Source organism: Cotesia typhae, unplaced genomic scaffold, assembly GCF_013202065.1.
Source record: "Cotesia typhae breed Kobodo isofemale line unplaced genomic scaffold, CoteBio_Ctyphae contig_43, whole genome shotgun sequence".
Lineage (NCBI taxonomy): Eukaryota > Metazoa > Arthropoda > Insecta > Hymenoptera > Braconidae > Cotesia > Cotesia typhae.
Window position 1 is genome coordinate 3,271,622 of NW_027423752.1, and position 19,691 is coordinate 3,291,312.

Here is a 19,691-nt window from a genome sequence, read left to right on the forward strand (position 1 = left end):
AAAAATTAAATTTATTTGAATTATTAAAATTTTTATTTATTAATAAGTCTTTTTAATAAAAAAAAATATTTTTATACAAGAGTAGCATTAACATTATTTTGAAAAGCGTTTCTTCTTTTTCTTCTTCTGCTCACCAGGTTCCTTAAACTCGATCGGCTCGTCACTTATCCTCTTCTCTCCACTCTTAACAGAAATCAAGGATTTATTACCCTTACCCTTCAAACTATTATTCCACTCCTCATCAGTACCTTTAATTTCATACCGTCTTAAATCTTCTCTCTTGAGTCTCTCAAGCTCGATCTTCTGCTTAGCGTGCAATTCCTTCGCCTCCATTTCCAATTCTTTCCGTAAAGACTTACTACCCTCTGAATCGACTTTGACATTATCATGCATCGTTTCATCGCCCATTAAGGTCTTCGCTACATGGCCCTTGCTAATTTCGTCCAAATATTTCGTCGCTCCACGAATATACTTGGTGAGAATTCCCAACACTTGCGACGGATCTAAAGCTTTGTCTTTTTTGTCTTTGATGTTTTTGTCCCTTACTATAAGTTCCGACGCAAGAAGGTCGACACTCTTGTGCTGTAATCCTAACCCTAACATAATTGCAGCAGGCAAGGCTTTGAATTCTGTTTCGCCCATAAGGCCTAGGAAGGAAAGCTCTGCTAACTTACGCAAGTAGGGTACTACCGCATTAAAGTCCATCATATTTTTAGTATACTGTTCCAAAAACTTCATTTCAAGTGGATTAAAGTACCTATCCAAATCTTCTTTACTCAAAGTTACTTTTTGAGGCTTAAAAACGTTGCTTGTCAATAGCTCGAGACCCATACTTGGTGAGTACTTCCTAAAAACTCCTGCCAATTCAGCTATAAACACCCTGCGGAATTGAATCCAGTAATTTTCAAGCCACTCGAACTTTTCATCATTGTTATGCTTTACTGGAGAGATCATTATACACGAGTGCTCACCAGTTATGTCATTACAGGCGCGACTTAGGTAGACAGGAATAAACTCAGACCTTTTCCAGAATCTCAGCAGCTGTTCCGTCAATCCATAAGAAACTCCCAGGTAGTCTAAATGTTCTGGACGGCGTTTGTTTAATTTTACCAACAATGGAGGCAGTTTTTTCTTTGGTTCGATTGTTTCTTCAAGCAGATCTACCTGTTCTTCAGGAACACTCTCTATTTCTGTTTTTGTTTCTTCAATTTCACTCTCATCAATATTCGGTATCTTACCCTCATAATACTGCTTGAGAAGTTTTAGGGCTCGAGTACCGTACTTTTTACCGTAGCAATCTGGGTGCGCGGCGATGCGAACAATGCGTGCGCCTGATAAACTCGGGAAATTTTCATCCTGAAAATTTTGCGCCAAAGTCCAGGGAATTAAATCACCGGCAGCTTTTTGACCACGGCCTAAATTATTTGTCACTGTGGACTTCCTGATCTCTCCTTCAAGACACACTTGAATGACGACCAAAATCTCTGGGAGAGAAGTACTAGAAGCATCAAAAGAACGTAATAAGCAGAATAGATGATGCGCAGGTGCATCTGACATCATCAGTAAATCGTTCGGTGAGTTTTTGTAGTGAGAAGCCACGTACAGCGATACTAAACGTTGAAGGAACACCTCGGATGCTTTGTGGTAAGAGAAGAGTGTATCGCGGTTAATGTAGTACAGCTGGCAATCTTTCTCGTCAGGGAATCCTGTTAAAATCGGCGTGACTACATCGAGACAGAGTAGTTTTGTAAGCCATTCTTCGACCTGATCCCCTGGCTTGTACCGGATAGATTCTTCGAGACTTATTTCATGCAACTGGCGGCCTAGACTTTTCTCAAACTGGGCTTTTTTAGACTTGTCATTTTTGAGGGCAACGGTTGACTGATTTCGGAGCTGCTGCAACAGTTTTAGAGACAGAGAACGTCCTGTGCCCTCGTAGCCGTTGATGGTGGAGGATAAAAATACCAAGTAAGGTCCTAGGAGTGATTTAACGTATGGTAATGGAATCGCCGCTGCTTCATCGATTACTAAAAGCTCGGCTTGGCTCAGCTTATTTGAATCTGTAGGGTGAATGTACTGGATTGTCTGGCGATGGTCACGGGTTACGTTGATTCGAACAATCGCTCGACGGAACTCTGGGTTTGTTGATTCTATCAAATCGTAGTCGGCAATTTTTGAATACGCTAAGGCATCGAAACCTGATGAAAAAAAATTTTTATTATAATTGTTTTAAAATTTGGTGTTGGTCATAATTTTAAAATTTTGTCAATTAATAATTAAAATAAAAAAAAAAAATTACCTTTGCAAATAAATTCAAAGACAGTTTTCAAGTTTTCAGGACTAGGACTAGTGACATAAATGTTTGAGTATCCAAAAGCAATTGCACCAGTAATGGCAAGCCCCAGCGTCGCAGATTTACCACGTCCTCGAGAGGCAGTTAGCGACACAGTAGATCTCAAAGTTTTCTCAGAAATAGTTTCGATGAATCGGAGCAGAGCTTTGGCCTGATCAGCAGTCTTGCAGCAGTTTATGAGCGACGAGACTGGCTGAGTGTCCCGAAAACTATCTTTCAGAAGACTTAGCTCACCAGACTCCTCTTCAGATGAAATCTTTGGAGAAGGCTCAATTTGCAAATTCTCTGATGAAATAGGTAGCACGCGAAGTTGGTCGTCGACTACTAAGCAGCGATTGCAGGAGGCGAGAGATAAAAGGAAACGCTCGTTAAATCGACATACTATATCCTGGTGAGCTTCAGTTCGGTATCGCCGATGGACATCTATCGTCATGGTGTACAATTGCTTTAGAGAGTTTACTGATTGTAGTAACAATATTACTAAACCGCCTCCTTCAACAGTTTCAATCGTACGAGCTAGTAAATTTGGAGTCAGTGCCTCAAAATCCTGGAAAAATTTCATTTATGTTACATTACTTTATTTATAAAAATTTTGAATTAATTTAATATTATCCCGAGTCGAAAATGAACTTACACCGACTTAAATCAATTGTTTTATATAACGGGTAAGTTCATTTTTTAATACTCAGGATGTTTTACATATTAAGGGGCACAACTAGTGTGAAATTTTTCAAAAATCGATTTTTTTTCATATTTCGATAGATTATGCCTTTGAAAATAAGATACTAAAATTTTAAATTGGTATCTCAGATAGTTTTTGAATTACAGCTATTTAAAGAGTAGCCGTTCGGCAGTTAGAATAGGATCATTTTATCTTTAAACACGTTTATCTCGAAACAGCATTTTTCGAATTTGCTGGAGTGATTACTTGGAGGCAAATGATCCGATCACTATCAAATTTTTTTTTTGCATGTTCTGTATATAGTTCTCCATACGATGATCTTCCAGTTTTTTGATCTCAACAAAAATCGAATTTTGGCAGGCCAAAAACGACCAAAATTTTAGGTAAAATTCAACTTTTTTTTTAAAAAGGCCGCCATTTTGTCAATTTTTGATATTTTTTTTCTACCGTGGGTCATCGTACGGATAATATCTTGTTTAATGAGAATTTTTTTTTAAATTAAACGAACCATTTAAATTTATCCATTTTTTGATAGAAGGATTTCAATATTTGCTTTAATTTTAAAATATTTGCCTTAATTACAATAGATATACCAACAAACAATTTTACTTGGTTTAAGTAAAAATTACTTTGGTCAATTTGACCAATTTTTGAAACAAGAAAATATATATTTAATAATAATAAAGAATATATTTTCTTGTATCGAGAAAAATTTCTTAATAGTAGTTTTTTTTTTTTTTTTTTTTTTTCAGTGTAAAAGAATATAATAATTTATAAATTACCTGAAGAACACACATTCCATAAGTTTGACCCAAAATAGTATGGGTCTCATTGTAATAACAATAACGTATCTTTGAAGACAAAACAAATAGTTCAAACGGATCATCAGTTTCTGTATCAATTCTTCCTGACTTAACTTTTTTTTCTATCTTCTTCATACGTTTCTGCCGGTGACTACTGAATCCTAGATTTTTTTTGTAGCACCATAAGATATTAGGTTTTGGTTTTACTGACGATTTCAGTAACATGTGATGTAACACGACAATCTAAGATAGAGGGAAAAAAATAAAATTAATAATGAAAATTAATTTAGCAGATATTTAATCATTTTTAGAAGTTTTGTTGACAAATAAATTATGGCAAAAAATAAGAAAAAAAAATTGACGTAGAAATTTAAAAAAATTAAAAATTAAATTTTTTAAAAATCATTTTTTAGAATTAATTTAATTGTTAGATAAAATTAAAAATTAATCAAGAAACAGCTCATTTTAATATCATAAATTAATAAGCTAATAATCATTAAATTTAATTAAAATCCTTGGTGAATTAATTACCTGATCTCGTGCTTTTTCTCCAATTACAACAAACATTGTTCTATGTCCCTCGGTAACTCCATTCTCAATTAATGTACGGATACGATTGTCTAACTTTTTACGAACCATTGTTATTTTTTAAAACTTTTAAGTAAATGTTGTATACTTATTTTTATTAAAACACGTGGCTGCCAAGACCAGAGTCTGTATTGTTACTGAAAGCAAACAAGTGAATAGGTTATGTTTTACATTCACAGTACTTGAGTTTACATAAAAACACGTGACAAAACGAGTGGGGGAAGTTTTGTCTGGTGGTAGAAATTGTAATTAATTTAAAGCGTTAAAATTTAAAAATACTTTATTTTCATACAAGATGATATTAAAGTTAACTGTCACTTGACCATTTTTTAATTTTATTTAACAAAACAATTTGTTCCGAAAAATTATTTTCAAAAAATTGCATTTTTAATTCATTAAAATTTCTAAATGTCAATTTTTTCAAAATTTTTTTAATGCAGTAATTTATCTATTAGGAAAATTATTAAATATCTGCTAAATTAATTTTCATTCATACAAGGTAAAAAAAAAGAGCCTTAATTATTTATCAAAAAGATAGTGTGTATATTTTTATTGAACTACAATTGATTTTCAATGCCCAATAACTAAAAAAAATTTTTTTTTATACAAAATATCATAATTTCGAACTAGTAAAATTCAGTAAATAAATTTTTATCATTTATTTAAAAAACAATGTATTTTATTACTTTTAAACTTTAAGATTATTTTAAGAAAAAAAAGTTAAAAATACAACTTAATTAATTAAAAAGAAAAAATTGGTTCTATTTCTCTAAACAAAAAAAAAAGATTGATTACGTTTCTCTAATCGTTTCGTGTGATAAAAAAGTTTACAATTGCAAGAAAAATAGTTGTAAAAATGTCCTGTAAATACATAAATATATATTATCAGTCTACTCTAAAATATTTAGAGTAGATTTTAACAATAGTTTCTGTTGTTAAAATCTATTCAATTAATTAATAATCAATAATTAATCAATCAATAAAATATTAATCATTAATTATCCGTCGATATTTCCTATGAGGAGGAAATAAGACTTCGTCTTCTTCCGGTGTTACTAACGGATCGTCATAGGCAAAATTTGGCGCCCACTTTAACAATAATTTCTCAAAAAATTCTTCGAGACTACGTGCTTGTTGATAAACAGATGATTCAACCTTTAAATAAAAAAATGATTAAATTAATTAAATAAATCATTGAAAATTAATATTAAAAATAAAAATAAGTTAAACTTACAGGATTAAACGTATAAGCATTTTTAAACATTAATCTAACATCTGCCAACACTTGTTTTAATTCTGTGTAGTGATTCGGATTATCTGATTTTAACTTATCTCTAATTACATCTAAGGCAATCGGTTTTTTAATTATTTGATGATATTCGGTGATCTGTTGATTATAAAATAAAAAAATCAATTATTAATAAAGTAATTATTAAATAAATTAATGTAAGCATAAATAAGTAAATTTGAATTAATACTTCTCGAGAAACAACTTCTCGGAATGGAAGACTTTGCTCGTATTGGCAGTAGAGCTCTAAAATAATTCTCTGAGCTATCCTTAAATCTTTAGGGCTCATTGTGTTGGATTTTTTATCTTCTGGCGGGTCTTCAGTGCAGTCTAGCACATTTGTACATAGCATACATTGCCAGGTTTCGCTTTCACTGTAACAAAGGAAAATTTTAAAACCAGGACACAATAAGATTCAATCTGTAGTTGCTTTCACTCCGTTAGTATAATTTATGGCTGAGGCTATTCGGACACTGTAGCGTGAATTTTAGCATGGCAAATAATTTGTAATATTCACGCTAGCCTCACGCGGAACTCACTCACTCACAGTGTCCAAATAGACAGTCCGATAAGTTATAGGTAAAATATTTTTATGGCCAAAAACATCAACTTTCAATTCAAAATATTTATTCAGCTATTAAACATCAACCGTTATTTTGAAAAGGTGTCACATAAACACATATAACGATCGTTAATTTATTATAAAACGCATCACCCATATTATTAAGAAAATAAAAAAAATTTTGTGTCCAGGATAGTCATATGATAAAATCGGTTTTTTTAAATGAAATCTAGTGTCATTGCAAAGGTCTTGACTTGAATTTGTGCCTTTTAAAGGTTTTATATCATTCTCACCGATAGTCAATTTATTATAAGTATTTAGGCTGCATTCGAAAATACTCCATCTCTAGATACATAATTAAAAAATGACCTTGTATCTTGTGGACTATTTACATTTATAAAGATATAAGCTCACCCCGACATTACACTCATTTTCATATATTTATATATATATTATATATATATGTATATATGAAAAATGTATCAAAATACATGTGGGTACTCAAACGAAAGCTCTTGATGATTGTAACATTGGGATGACCTTATATCTTTATAATTGTCAATAGTCCAGAAAAAAAAGTGTAATGTATCAAAAGTAATTAATTAATAAAGCAAAATTTTATTTATTTGTAGTTCACAAGTCAGGATAGTCACATAGTGACTGTAAGGTTGCTAGTTTTATATTAATTGACTTACTATTTCAATATCAAATACAAAACCATATTTTATACTTTTTTCAAAAGCCATTACAGAATCTCAAGAAAGCACATACATAGAACGATCAATATTTTAATTTTCAATAAAAGAAAAATAAAATAGAATTTAATAAAGAAAATGTACAATAGAAATTTATCACAATAAGTTTTAAATAATAAGTATGAAAAGCTGATAGATTAAAAGCATAAATAATAATTTAAATAAAAAACTTACTCAGGGAAAGTTTTTAAACTAGGAATGTGGCAATACAAATGAAATACTTTCGGGCATTTATCGCAACAAAGAACAGCATCGCCACCGTCCATGCATACTGCACACCAATCTTCATTAGGATCATCCTTGGTCATCGAGACAGCAGTAGCTTTAGGATCTACTAAGAAAGAGTAAAAATACACCGATTATTTCCACTATCTAATGAAAATAACTTAAAAAAAATTAGGAAAACGGTTGACCCTGACGGCCATCCCTGCAACTTCCCGCTACTTTCGTAATTAAGCGCTCGATATTGCACTTATTATGTTCTTGAGCTCTTCCAGCTCAAAAATCTAATTTCCGTGTAGTTTTGAGCTCTCCGAGCTCAAAAGTTTGATAGGAGTTTATTAAATCAATATTTTTGGAATTTTCAAATCGTGATAACTTTTGAATGGATCAACCGATTTCCACGCGGTTGGCGGCATTCGACGCAGTTTCATCATCCTCATAAGTTATTTTCAGGTTTTAATTGATCGAACCGAAAATTTCAGAGTAACCCCGAAAAAACACTTTTTTCGGTTTTCTTTCGTTCGCGATAACTCACGAACGAATCAACCGATTTTGACCGGACTGGCGGCAATCGACGTGGTTTTTTTATGTTAAAAGCTGATTAGTTTTTGGAATTTATCGGTAGAGCCGTTTAAAAGTTATTCCAAAAAAACCACGTTTCAAAAAAATTTTTTTTTTGTAGTTTTTTTACAATTTCTCAAAATCTACTGGTCCGAATCGGTTCAAATTTTCAGAAAATCTAAGTTTGGTTAAGCCCTTTCGAATTGCACCAACCGCGATGAAATCGGTCAAGCCGTTCAAAAGTTATAAAAGGGTTACGCACGCACACACACACACACACACACACGCGGACATCATCGCGGGAATAGTCAGGGAAGCTTCCTAGGACCTTAAAACGTCAAGATCTGATGAGAACTCGATTTTCGAAAAACGGGGTGAAACCAATAACTTCCCGATTTTTAAAAATTTTCAATTTTCTTAGCGGGAAGTTAAAAATGAAGAACTTATTATTTACCCGAGGCAGCATCAAGATTAATTCCCTCATCAGTAGAACTGTCAACTTGTGATGTGTCCATTTGATTTTTCTGGGCCTCTGGTATCACAACAATTCCATTAGAATCCAATTTAGCGATAGTAATCAACAAATCATTGAGTGACTTTTGACAAAATTTATCCAAAGTTTTTTCTGTTTCGTCAGATTTACCTGGAACTGGGCTTGGAGTTTTTGGTACGGAAGATGATACTGTGTTCGCCAGACCACTGGGATGACCCAGCAGTTGATTCTGTCCATTGAGATTAATGCCAATATTCTTCTGATTTGCATTAACATTACTATGATTACTATTGTTATTATTATTATTACTATTACTACTACTACTACTATTATTATTACTAACATTACTTATGTTATGATTAACATTTTGATGATTATTATTATTACTAATATTACTATTATTATTGTTATTGTTCTGATTTTTAAGAATTATTTTGTAAGCATCATGAGGTGTAGGCACTTGTGGATGAACAGCAGGTCTTGGGTAGTACGCGGGCGTGTTACCCTGAGGAATATGCCAGCGAGCAGTCTGCGGATACAGCGGATAGCTGATAGGTGAATTTACTCCTGTAGCACCGGGAGTTAATTGTTGGACACGTCCGCCGGAAACAAGAGCTGGATTTGTCGGCTGATATGTAGGCGGTGCTGTGCGAGGAATCGTTATATTACCACCAGGACCCCCAGGGTATCTGTATCCTGGAGGCAGTCTGTAAGTTAGATGATTCGTCGGGCGAAACGGCGGTGGATTGTGTGCCAGCAGTCCTCGCAAGCTGGAATTCTGCCCGCTAAGTTCCATATGAATTTGTTGTTGTTGATGCTGCTGCTGCTGTTGTTGTTGTTGTTGTTGTTGTTGTTGTTGTTGTTGTTGTTGTTGTTGTTGTTGTTGTTGTTGCTGTTGTTGCTGCTGTTGCTGTTGCTGCTGTTGCTGTTGTTGCTGCTGCTGAGGATGAGTCGAGGAAGTCACTTGCTGTTGATGACAGTTTGGCAGCCCAGTTCGCGGCATTATCAATGGTCTCATTGTCGAGCCGTTAAACATCGTGTACGGAATTCGTTGATGAGGTGAGAGAGTTTGTGGTGATGATCGTGGTGGCATTGTGTGAGCTGGATACGGAGGTGGATAATTTTGCTGTAAATTAAACATTTAATTATTAATGATTTGTTAGCGACCTGTGAATTATAAATAAATTAAAAAAAAAATGTTAGCTTAGTTATTTATTAACATTCTTTAATTTGGATATTTTTGAAATAAATTAAAAAAATAATATTGCTATCAATTACCAATTATTTAATGAACCAATAATTTATTTAAAACTGCTCCAAAAAATCAAAATAAAAAATTGACTAGAATAAAAAAATATATAAAATATATAAAATCGTGAAAAGGTACAAATAAACGTCTAGACCTTTCTGATGATACCGAACTTAATTATAAAAAAATATTTTTTAAAATCAAAATGTCCCCGTTAAAAACTTTCCTTGCTATCTTAGTTATTTAGATGATAAATTTTTTATCTTCGAAAAAAATATCAAACCATAAAAAGACATAAATTGAGGTTACGACCTTTCTAATGGTATCGAATTGAAGTATAGAAGCCCGTTTTGTAATAAAGATAGTCCCGACATAAAATTTTTTTTATTCTCTTAATTATATAGATTAATATTTAAAATTTAACAACATTCACATGTACAAAATAAAATCAATAAATAAACAAATTTTATCTTGTGCGAAATTCTGATCTATTTACAACTACTCCAAAAATTTATAGTAATAAATAAACTATCTTAAGAAATCATAGGAACCCTTTAAAAGGCATAAATTCAAGACCTTTCTAATTATACTAAATTTAACTTGAAAGAAAAAAAAAACATTTTATCATATAATTACATCAAAAAAAAATTTTTCCTTATTCTTTCGATTATATGAAAATTAATTGATCTTAAAATAAAAATTGCGACTCCCAAAATATCATATCAATCAAAAACAATAAAAATTGAATGAAAAAATTACTTGAGCAGGTTGTATCGATTGTAATCCTGGAAGTTGAGGCTGAGGTTGAGGTTGAGGTTGCGGTTGAGACTGCGGCTGTGGTGGGTTTGTCGGCTGCTGATAAGGCAAAGTAACCGAAGGGAAGCTAGCTTGTATGGTAGCTTGACTTCCAGATGCCTCAGCACCCGCTGCGCTCACTTGCTTCGGTTCGGCATCCAGAATAGTCGGCGTGCTGGTCCCCGAAGAAGGTGACCCTGATGGGTAAACTCTTCCATCAACAACAATAGCTCCAATCGACGAGATAATTTTAATCAAATCCGGAACTTTCTCCAGCGATAAATTAATCCTCACCGGGATCTCCGGATTGGGAATATCAGCTCGTCGGTTTTTAATCCGCTGCAAATGACCCACCACGGACTTCTTACTATAGAGCAGCTCCATATCCGAGCCCTTTTCCAGTGCGTAGTCAACAAACTGAATGCAATGATCAGTGAGCTTGGACAACTGGTCCAAGGCTTCCTTTTTCTCATTCAACGTCGACTGCTTCTGATCACACACTTCATTCAGCCTTGTTATCAGCTGTTTGCCCCTAGAACTAATTGCTTTAGTCAGCTGGACCACCATATGTGTGATTTCCTGAACCAAGCTTTTCTTTTTATCAAAAATCAGGACCTGTCGATCTTCAATAACTTTCATTGCACTTTTTAACAACACTCGCTTATAAATAACTTCCTTTAGTAGCGTGGTCACCGAGTTCCGCGTTTCCGCTGCTATTTCGTGGATAAATTTATACTTGTGATCCCGGTGCTCGCTGAGCTGGCAATCCCGGCACGTTAATTGATCGCAGGTCTGGCAAAACAGCGACAACTGTTCATGAGTGTGTATAGAGCAAAACAGCGAACTTAACTGCAATAACTTTAAATTTTTCTTCTGCGACTCACTCGTCGACTGGGTGGTTACTTCATTTTTCGGTTTTATCGTGTGGTCTTTGGTTATTTTCAATCTCTGGTGAGCATTGACACAATTTTCGCAGATAAATTCCTTACAATCGACACACCAGCTCGTTGCGGATGCGTTGTCGTGACAGCTTGTACATTTTTTTTCCTCATCCTCAGCAGAAGTGTCATCAGAAGTATCACCAGTCTCTAAATCATCAAGCAGGAGAAATTTAGCGTGAAATTTATTGTCTATTAAATTTTCCGTGTGCGTCGTTACGTTACAAACTTGACAGACGATCACGTTGGACTCGATCACAATGTCAGAGTCCGAGTAAATATTGTGCTCGCCGACTTTAGACGCGATGCATCCGGTACAAGCTGCGTGCAGACACTCCAGTAATTTCGAGTTATCGTCACTTGTGAACGTTTTGCTGCAGAAGACGCACTTCGCAAGGAATGTTCGCGCTTCGGAATGACTCTCTGGAGTGCAAGCGTTGCGCTGCTCCTGGTCATCTTCTGGAGATACTTGTTGCTGCTGCGACGGCTGGACTTCCTGGCTGTTTATGTCCATCGGCTCCTCTTTCACGTCTATAAAGGACACTGTCGCCTCTTCACTTTGCTCCTCCATTCTGTTAAACAATATATATTTGTGAATATAACTTTAATTATGAGTAGAAGTTACAGTAATTAAATAAATTAAAAATTATTTATGTAAAATTATTGATTGGTCATTGATCACTTATCACTTTGATGAAAATAATCATTTTAACGAAAATACTGTCAACATTTTAGATGGAAAAAATTAACAGTAGCCAATACAAGCGTTTTAGGTTAACAACTGTAAGTACATTGTGTTTATATTTACTTTTGTTTTAATTGTTTGCTTTAACCTTGGTTGTAACTTTTAAAGGTTACGGTTGTTTTAAATATTAAGTATTCACATTTCACGTCAGTGGTAAATATTTTTCAGAATAACGTTTTTTTTTATGATACTTTTTTGAGTGAGTACTTTTTTGGGTTGTTTCATTGGACACAGCTTGCGCTTTCTCTGCACTACTTGTATGTACTTTGATGGGATTGGGTAACTATGTTTTATATTTTACTACCGGAAGGAAGTAAGCGTAGAATATTTTTTTTTTTTAATTTTGTTATATGCCAATTAATTGCTCCTTGAATGCTCTTTCAGAATCCGTAATTGCTCCATGTATATTATTATTAGTTAATTAATAATTAATTTTTTAAAAAATTGCCGAGTCGAAAAATTAAAATCCTTATAAATCAAAAAATAAGCCACTTTTAATACATATATATATATTTTTTTTAATTGCTCTCGATTTGCTCTATTGATTAGAGAAAAGAGTTATCTAATTTTTGCAATATTTATAATAATTAATTATAATAAACTATTTGAACGTGTTCATTGCTGTCCTATGACGTCATCAATTGTCGCCGGAATTTGCGGAGGGCATATTTACATGTATTAGCGCTGTCGCGAAATTACTCTCGCCTTAATGTTTACGTTTTGTTAATAACCTGAGGTTATTTTCACTCGAGTGAGGTTCAACTACAGTTTTAGTGCCTTTTAGTGCTAAAATTGGGATTATCGCCCTCCAAGTAAAGATATATTTAGTAGTGGACTTATACAGCTCACTCGTGGATCATCACTCAAGAAACAAGTGTCAAATTATGGATAGAAATTTTTCGTGAAATCATTACATTTTATGGCTGCTTGTACTGACCTTACTTAATAATCAATAAAGTAATTCTAATCATAGTAGTGAAAGTCAGCTATCATTAGTGATAGTTAATGTACTGCCTGATTTTGGTCATGGGATTGAAATTGTGTTGGGTATCAGAGAAAACCACGTCGAGTAGCATGAAGAGCAAAAGTAAATGCTTCTTCGCTGCTTCTCAGTATGATTTTACTGCTCAGATTTAGAGTATTATAAAATTTGGCAAGTCTCTGTCTAAAAGTATTTTGATTCCTAATTAACTACTTTAAACTTTTTTTTATTTGCAGTTATTATCACCCGAATACTAGGGTTTAATTAAAACAAAACTTTTAATTTAGATTAATTGAAAATCAATAAATTCCAAGATGTCAGTAGCATAGTAAAATCGTTGGAAAATTTGTTTTCTATTAATTGTTAAGAACAAAGGTAAATAGTTAAAGTGATTGGTAAGACATTTATATTTTATCTATTAAAAAGACTCGAATATTTACTGCTATAGACATTTTTGTTTTTTATAATAAGCTTTTAGTATATTTTATTTACAACTCACTTTTATTATATCTGTTTTAGTTCATTGTGAAATTTGATTAAGTTTATTATAATCATCTGTTGTGCCTCATTCACCCGTATTGAATATCTGTGAACAGTAGCCGGTAGCTTCATTTGTTGACTTCGAGGAGCTGTAAATATATTGTGTGTTTATAATATAAATAATAAAAAAACATTTGAGAATATTGTCAAGTAACTCAGGAATATCTTTGAGCACGCTAATGAAAATCTAAAAAAATGATTGGGCTATAAGTGTGACATAGAAGATTGGTCTGTTGTCAGCACAGAAAAAGAAGCAATTGCCAGGAAACATGTAATCGGGTTTTTAAAACCTGTGAAGAAAACAATACTATCATCAATAATCAAAAGACTATTTTTGTTATCTACAATTCTCAAATTATTGTTTAGGTAAAAAGTATTTTTATCTTAAATTTTATAAGAAAAATTGATACTCTTTATTTTGTTTCAGGATATCAGGGAGTAAAGATAAGGGTAAAAATCAAGAGATATGTAACTTTATATGTACTTTTATTGTTATCATAGAATTAAAATTTTTTCCAATAGAAATTTGAAAGATAAAATTTTGACGAGCGCTCCAATCAACATTTTCTGGCGGAGAAATTCAAAATGAAGTATATTCATCTCTTTTGCACCAAAGTATGATTTTCCTACTTAAATTTAGAGTATTATAAAAATTTGGTAAGTCTCTTTATGTTTACATAAATCAGAAGAAATAACTTTTTGGAAAAAAAAAATTTACGGGAAATTAAATTCTTGAGAAAAAAATTTCCCAAAATTTTTCCACAAACCTTCTGATTATTCATTAATTACTTTACACATTTTTTTATAGCCACACTTTTTTTTATTTGCAGCTATTATTACCCAGACTTCTGGCTTCAATTATAACAGGATTATTAATTTAGATTAACTGAAAATCAACAGCGCTTAATTGTATTCGACAATTAATTTATTCCCATTGATATTTCGAATATGACATACCAAAAAGCAATTTTTATGAACAAAGGCTAAAAGATAAAGTAATTGGTAAGAAAGTTTATATTTTTTCTTTCTTAAAAAGACTTGGATATGTATTTACTTTTTTTAATACTTATATTATTTATAATACGCATTTAGTATATTTATTTTACAATTTGTTTTTATTATATTTGTTTTAGTTAATTGTGAAATTTGATTAAGTTTATCATCATCTGTTGTGCCTTAATCACCTGTATTGAACATCTATGAACAGTAGCCGGTAGCAGTAGATGAAAATATTTGTCTAAAATAACATCAACTTGAAGCAACTATCTCTACCTCAGAGGCGTGCGGGATTAAATTTATTTGTTTTTGTTAGTCATCTGTCAGATCAAAAATAATATTAGGCTGTAGGTGTGATATAGAAGACTGATCTGTTGTCAACTCAGGAAAAAGAAAAGTAATTGTCAGGAACTATGAGATCAGCTTTTTGGATACCTCTGCCAAGGCAAATAAGAAAATTGATCGTTTATTCGGTTTATTTATTAACTCATATAAACTTTTGCTGTAGTTTAAGTTTATGATCATACGCTCAATGCATCTCGTATCACTTTGAGTTGCATCCATTTCTTTTCCATCGATGTTAGTTATGGTACCTTTTTTGTTTTTATCATACTATTAGTTATAAATTAAATGGGGGTTTTTTTTATTCTAAATGGCTAAGTTACATTGAATAAAAATAAAAGACAAATAGATAAACAGTGAAAATTCTTATATTAATTTAAGAACTGATGCTCTAAAAGCTTTTAGAATGTAAGCGCTTGGATAAGTAAAATAAATGGAATTAACAAAAAATAAAATAATATTATGATCAACTAACCAAGTTTAAAGTACTATCAATAGTTGTACAATCTATTTTTTGTTGTATTTATATTAAAATTGAATTTAGTACTTTTTTGTACATTAATTTTTTTAATAAAGTTTATTATAATAGAATAACCTGCAACCTGTACTATTTTTTACAGTTGACAGATAAGCATAATAAATTATACTAAACAATATATAATAAAAAATTTGTAAATAAAGTTTCCAAATTTTTTATAATAAATGTGTTGTAAAAGTTAGGAATAACTTTTGGTAAAAATTAAACCTTAAAAGTAGACATTTTCTCCATTAAGCTATTTTATTAGTTGATGTAAATATTTTTTATTTTGATGTTTTCATTATACATTTATATAATAATTATATGTATTTTTGTAATTTATAATTCTAATAAAATTTAAAAATACCTGATAAAAAAAGTATAAATAAGGATTGACTGCATTTTTAATTTTTTTAAAATTCGTGCTGTGCCGTTTTTCGTTTTCTTTAAATAATCATAATTAAACAATTGACAATCAAACATAGCGTACCTTTAAAAAAACCACCGCTGTTTAATTTTAATGTGTTACTGTTGAATATGATTTTATTAATACTTAGTAGTGCATTAATTATTAAAAAAGAATTATTTAAATAATAATAATCAAACAATTAACAGTCAAGAATAACTTTATTTGAAAAAAAAAATAAATAAAATAAGAATTTGCTCTGTATTAAAGTGTTGCTGTGAATTATATTATTCTTAGTTAATAGTTCTTTAATTATCAACAAATAATTCTTTAAATAATAATGATTGTTTAATGTTCATTAAAAAATTAACTGTTATTACATAAAGGAGTATCTATAAAGAAAAACAATTATACTGGTGCAATTTGATGAATGATTATTAAACATGATATTATTAATTAATAATTAATTGATTATTAATATATAGTTTATGAAAATGACGTCTGGAGCTGCTGTCTCTCATTTTGAAATTTTTGACGTGATTAAAAATTTTGAATTATGTAATAGTCAAGATAAATTGAAGTCAAAAACAGATCATGTGTGTGGAGATTTGTTCTCATTGGGTATATGATACTGGGACATATCGAATGAACCCGACCAACTTATATTTCTATGTTCGTCAGGATAGAAATGGTATTTTCGAAAGTTATAAACGGTATCGAGGTGAAACTTTTATAGCAAAAAATAAAAACTCTATTGAAGAGGATAATCTTGATGAAGAAAGAGATTCCAAAGAAATGCCAGAGCTTCGATCCGAAGATTTCACTCTCCATCCACAGAATGATAATCACTTGTGCAAAGATAAAATTCTCAATTTTAAAATTACGTTTTCTGAAACTCAATGGATATCAATAAAGCCCAGTGAAAAACTGATAAAAACAAAAAAATATTGGTCTTTTCAAAAGGTTGGACACATATTGTTTGTGAGTTAATATATGTAAGTCAAAAATTACCATGCGCATTTAATTTAACAACTCATAATATCTACCAGGACAATACTGATAATAATAATTTTACTATTAAAATAGATGGATTTTGTACCGTTAAAAAGTGTCGGGCTGCCATTTACGGCGAAGGAACATTTAATTTTGGTAAAAATGATAATATTACACTAAATATAATAACCTTGGACGCAAAAGAAATAGCTCATAATAAAAAAAGATATATTTCTGGGCCTTTACGTGAAAAATATAAACAACAATTAAAATGTACAAAAACAGAAAACTTTAGATCGAAGCTAATAGAAAAATTTCATGAGTATGGTCAACAAATACCACCTATAATCCCAAGTCTCGTCGTTTGTAATAAAATCAGGCAAGAAGCAATCAATGAAGATCTCGGAACTCACGGTACATTATGGGAATCTCTGGACAGGTTAAGAGAAACTGTAGATTTCAAACCAGCGCTTCATCAATCTGGAAAAGACAAGTTCTTTTTATTTTATTGGACACCTCCCTGATAGCCACCTTACCTATAACTTACTGTCAATCTACGTCCGCAATTTGAAGCAAACTTGACGGAAAGAGTTGGCAAAGCGAGCGATTACCTATTAGTTACCTATAACTTACTCTGCAAATAGACGTCAAAACTTGCTGTACAAGTATTTCCTTCAAATTGTAGTAAAGTTGAAAGGAAATTTAACTACAAGTTTGATTGTTAACTTATATTCAAGTTGCGGCCGTAGATTTCTGTCAATTTGCTTACAACTGTTGTTGAGTGAAGAATTACCGCCAACTTGATGTATAACTTAACCGTAACTGCTGGGAGTCAACACTTACTGAGAAAGCGCTGGCTATCAGGGCTGAACAAATAGAAGTTGTAACAGGGTAAAATTACCCTTAATCGATAAGTCACCGAATATCGATAATTATTCGACATAGCACTGGCGCGTCTCGATCTTCGGGCCTAAAGGGAGAATAGGAGGGGGTGAGTTTGGGTTAAAATAGGTGAGCCGTGCAGTGGAACAGGGAGAAGTAGTGTGACCGCCAGACTGAGTGCCACGGAAATCAAGAAGGACCGATCCCCGGAGTAGTGACGAGACGAAGGAAGCCAACTACAACTAGGACTTCATCCTCAACGAGTGAGTTAGATCATCGTTTTGTTCGTCAAGGTGTCAATTATTGCTCTGTGGGAAGGAAGTGGACCGCGGTTTATCCAATACCCAGTTACTTCTCCTAATTATTTATCAATTGGATCGTTAATCGACGAAAATTTAATTCAATAATTAAATCGTAGAACATTTGCTAGTTTTTGGATTAGTGATTTTCATGGGGGTTTATACCCGAGGATCACTTAATCGACCTTGCGGGGAAAGTTTTAATATCTAAAAGTTTTCAATCAATTAACTAACATCTAAGAAAATTCATTAAATTAATTTTTCAATAATTAACTGAGTAAAATTGATTGATCCTTGTCATTGAGAAAAATAGACAAATTTTTATTCGTGGAATTTTCGTCAAGCGTCAGTTGTGTGTCGCATAAATTCCAATACCCAAGGTCAAGCAAAGACTTGACTAGCGAATGTTCTAGCAATTGAAGTTGACTATTTCGACTCGTGTCGAATTTTTATAATTGATAAAACGATCAGAAAATTGTTGACAATATTTTATATTAAGAATTAATTACTAAGATTGTTATATTTAGAATTTATTATTGAAAATAAGATAGATCGGAAAATTATTAAGTATTAATTGATAAGAATATTATAGTAAGAATTTATTATTGAAAAACAATACCGATCGAAAAATATATTAAGAAAATTATTAATTGAGAATGTTATAGAGTAGAAAATTATTAAGAAAATTTTGTTAGGAGTTTTTATTGAAATTATTGTATTATAAATTATTTTAACAACTATAATTTAAGTAAATTTTGGGGATTAAGTCCGTGAATTAATTAAATTAATTTTACTCTAAATTGATAATTATCGGCATGGACATTAAGTCCAAGTAATCAGTGATATTGAGTCAAGGTCAACACGAAAAAAGTTTAGTAAGAAATTGGTCATGATATAGGAATTTTCGTTTCACCGATAGCCAATGATTGAGTAAAATAAAAGTAAATTGTAATTAATTTAAAATCATTTTTAAAATTAAAAATAAATTATTTAAGCGAAGTGTGGGTTATGTGTGTGAAGAATTGAACGGGTTATGCGTGATAGAGAGTGTTAATAGTGTTAAGTGCGGTAGTCCTGTGGACTTAGTTTTAAGTTGTAAAGTGTGGAGTTAGTTTTGGTCGTCCGGTGGACGTTAAATTTTAAGCTTAGTTTTAGGTCAGGTGTGGGAGACCGTTCGTTAGAAAAAGCCCAGTAGTTTTAAGCAAGTGTGGGAGACCGTTCGTTCAAAAAAGCCCATTAGTTTTAGGTCAGGTGTGGGAGACCGTTCGTTAAGAAAAGCCCATCTAGTTTTAAGCAGGTGTGGGAGACCGTTCGTTCAAAAAAGCCCGTCTAGTCATCGTATCGTCAATTGGAGGTTCGTTTGTAAATATCGTTTATTTCGCAGTTATTCTCCGCTTCGTTAGATTATAAGTGTGTGTGTGAGCGCTTAAAATTGTTAAGTTTGTTAAATTTTTATTGTTAATAAAACTGATCAGATTGCTAATTAAATTTTTATTATTTAACAGCACCTTCCTTCACTCTCTCTACCCTAAGATAAGTTTTCTCAGCTCTGGACCGGTTCCAGGAACCGTGATTAATAATCCTGGTGGCGCCCTGATAATTTTTATTGTTATTAGTTTTGTTAGTTAATTTTAAAATTGATTAGGGGCTAACCTGAACAGGTAAAACTGTTACAAAGTTTATAACGATTTACTGACCTT

The 19,691-nt window shown here is 32.1% G+C and overlaps 3 protein-coding genes across 7 annotated transcripts; 1 reads left to right on the forward strand and 2 right to left on the reverse strand.

Moving 5' to 3' along the window:
- Positions 1-29: 29 nt before the first annotated feature.
- L(1)g0020 (RNA cytidine acetyltransferase l(1)G0020) lies at positions 30-4,568 on the reverse strand. 2 transcript variants are annotated; one of them, XM_074244231.1, is made up of 5 exons: positions 4,370-4,568; positions 3,818-4,081; positions 2,300-2,900; positions 249-2,198; positions 30-183 (listed from the first exon to the last, which is right to left on the reverse strand). In XM_074244231.1, exons 1-5 carry the CDS (start codon positions 4,475-4,477, stop codon positions 161-163), a joined length of 2,946 nt encoding a protein of 981 aa, XP_074100332.1. In that variant the 5' UTR covers positions 4,478-4,568; the 3' UTR covers positions 30-160. The 2 variants fall into 2 exon arrangements, with proteins under 2 accessions (XP_074100332.1, XP_074100331.1); XM_074244230.1 differs by having other exon boundaries at positions 30-2,198; positions 4,370-4,567.
- A 433-nt stretch (positions 4,569-5,001) lies between these two features.
- Positions 5,002-13,645, reverse strand: LOC141528385 (E3 ubiquitin-protein ligase TRIM33). 4 transcript variants are annotated; one of them, XM_074244431.1, is made up of 7 exons: positions 13,516-13,645; positions 10,316-11,861; positions 8,269-9,433; positions 7,206-7,362; positions 5,905-6,088; positions 5,661-5,813; positions 5,002-5,581 (listed from the first exon to the last, which is right to left on the reverse strand). In XM_074244431.1, exons 2-7 carry the CDS (start codon positions 11,858-11,860, stop codon positions 5,414-5,416), a joined length of 3,372 nt encoding a protein of 1,123 aa, XP_074100532.1. In that variant the 5' UTR covers position 11,861; positions 13,516-13,645; the 3' UTR covers positions 5,002-5,413. The 4 variants fall into 4 exon arrangements, with proteins under 4 accessions (XP_074100532.1, XP_074100529.1, XP_074100530.1 ...); XM_074244428.1 differs by having other exon boundaries at positions 5,005-5,581; positions 7,206-7,365; XM_074244429.1 differs by lacking the exon at positions 13,516-13,645 and adding an exon at positions 12,098-12,571 and having other exon boundaries at positions 5,005-5,581; positions 7,206-7,365.
- LOC141528387 (uncharacterized) lies at positions 13,637-19,479 on the forward strand. The gene is given in 6 exon segments (XM_074244432.1): positions 13,637-14,006; positions 14,079-14,213; positions 14,387-14,558; positions 14,690-16,415; positions 16,417-16,772; positions 16,775-19,479. Coding segments are annotated over 3 exon segments (1,026 nt in total). The 5' UTR covers positions 13,637-14,006; positions 14,079-14,213; positions 14,387-14,558; positions 14,690-16,305; the 3' UTR covers positions 17,335-19,479.
- Positions 19,480-19,691: the final 212 nt, after the last annotated feature.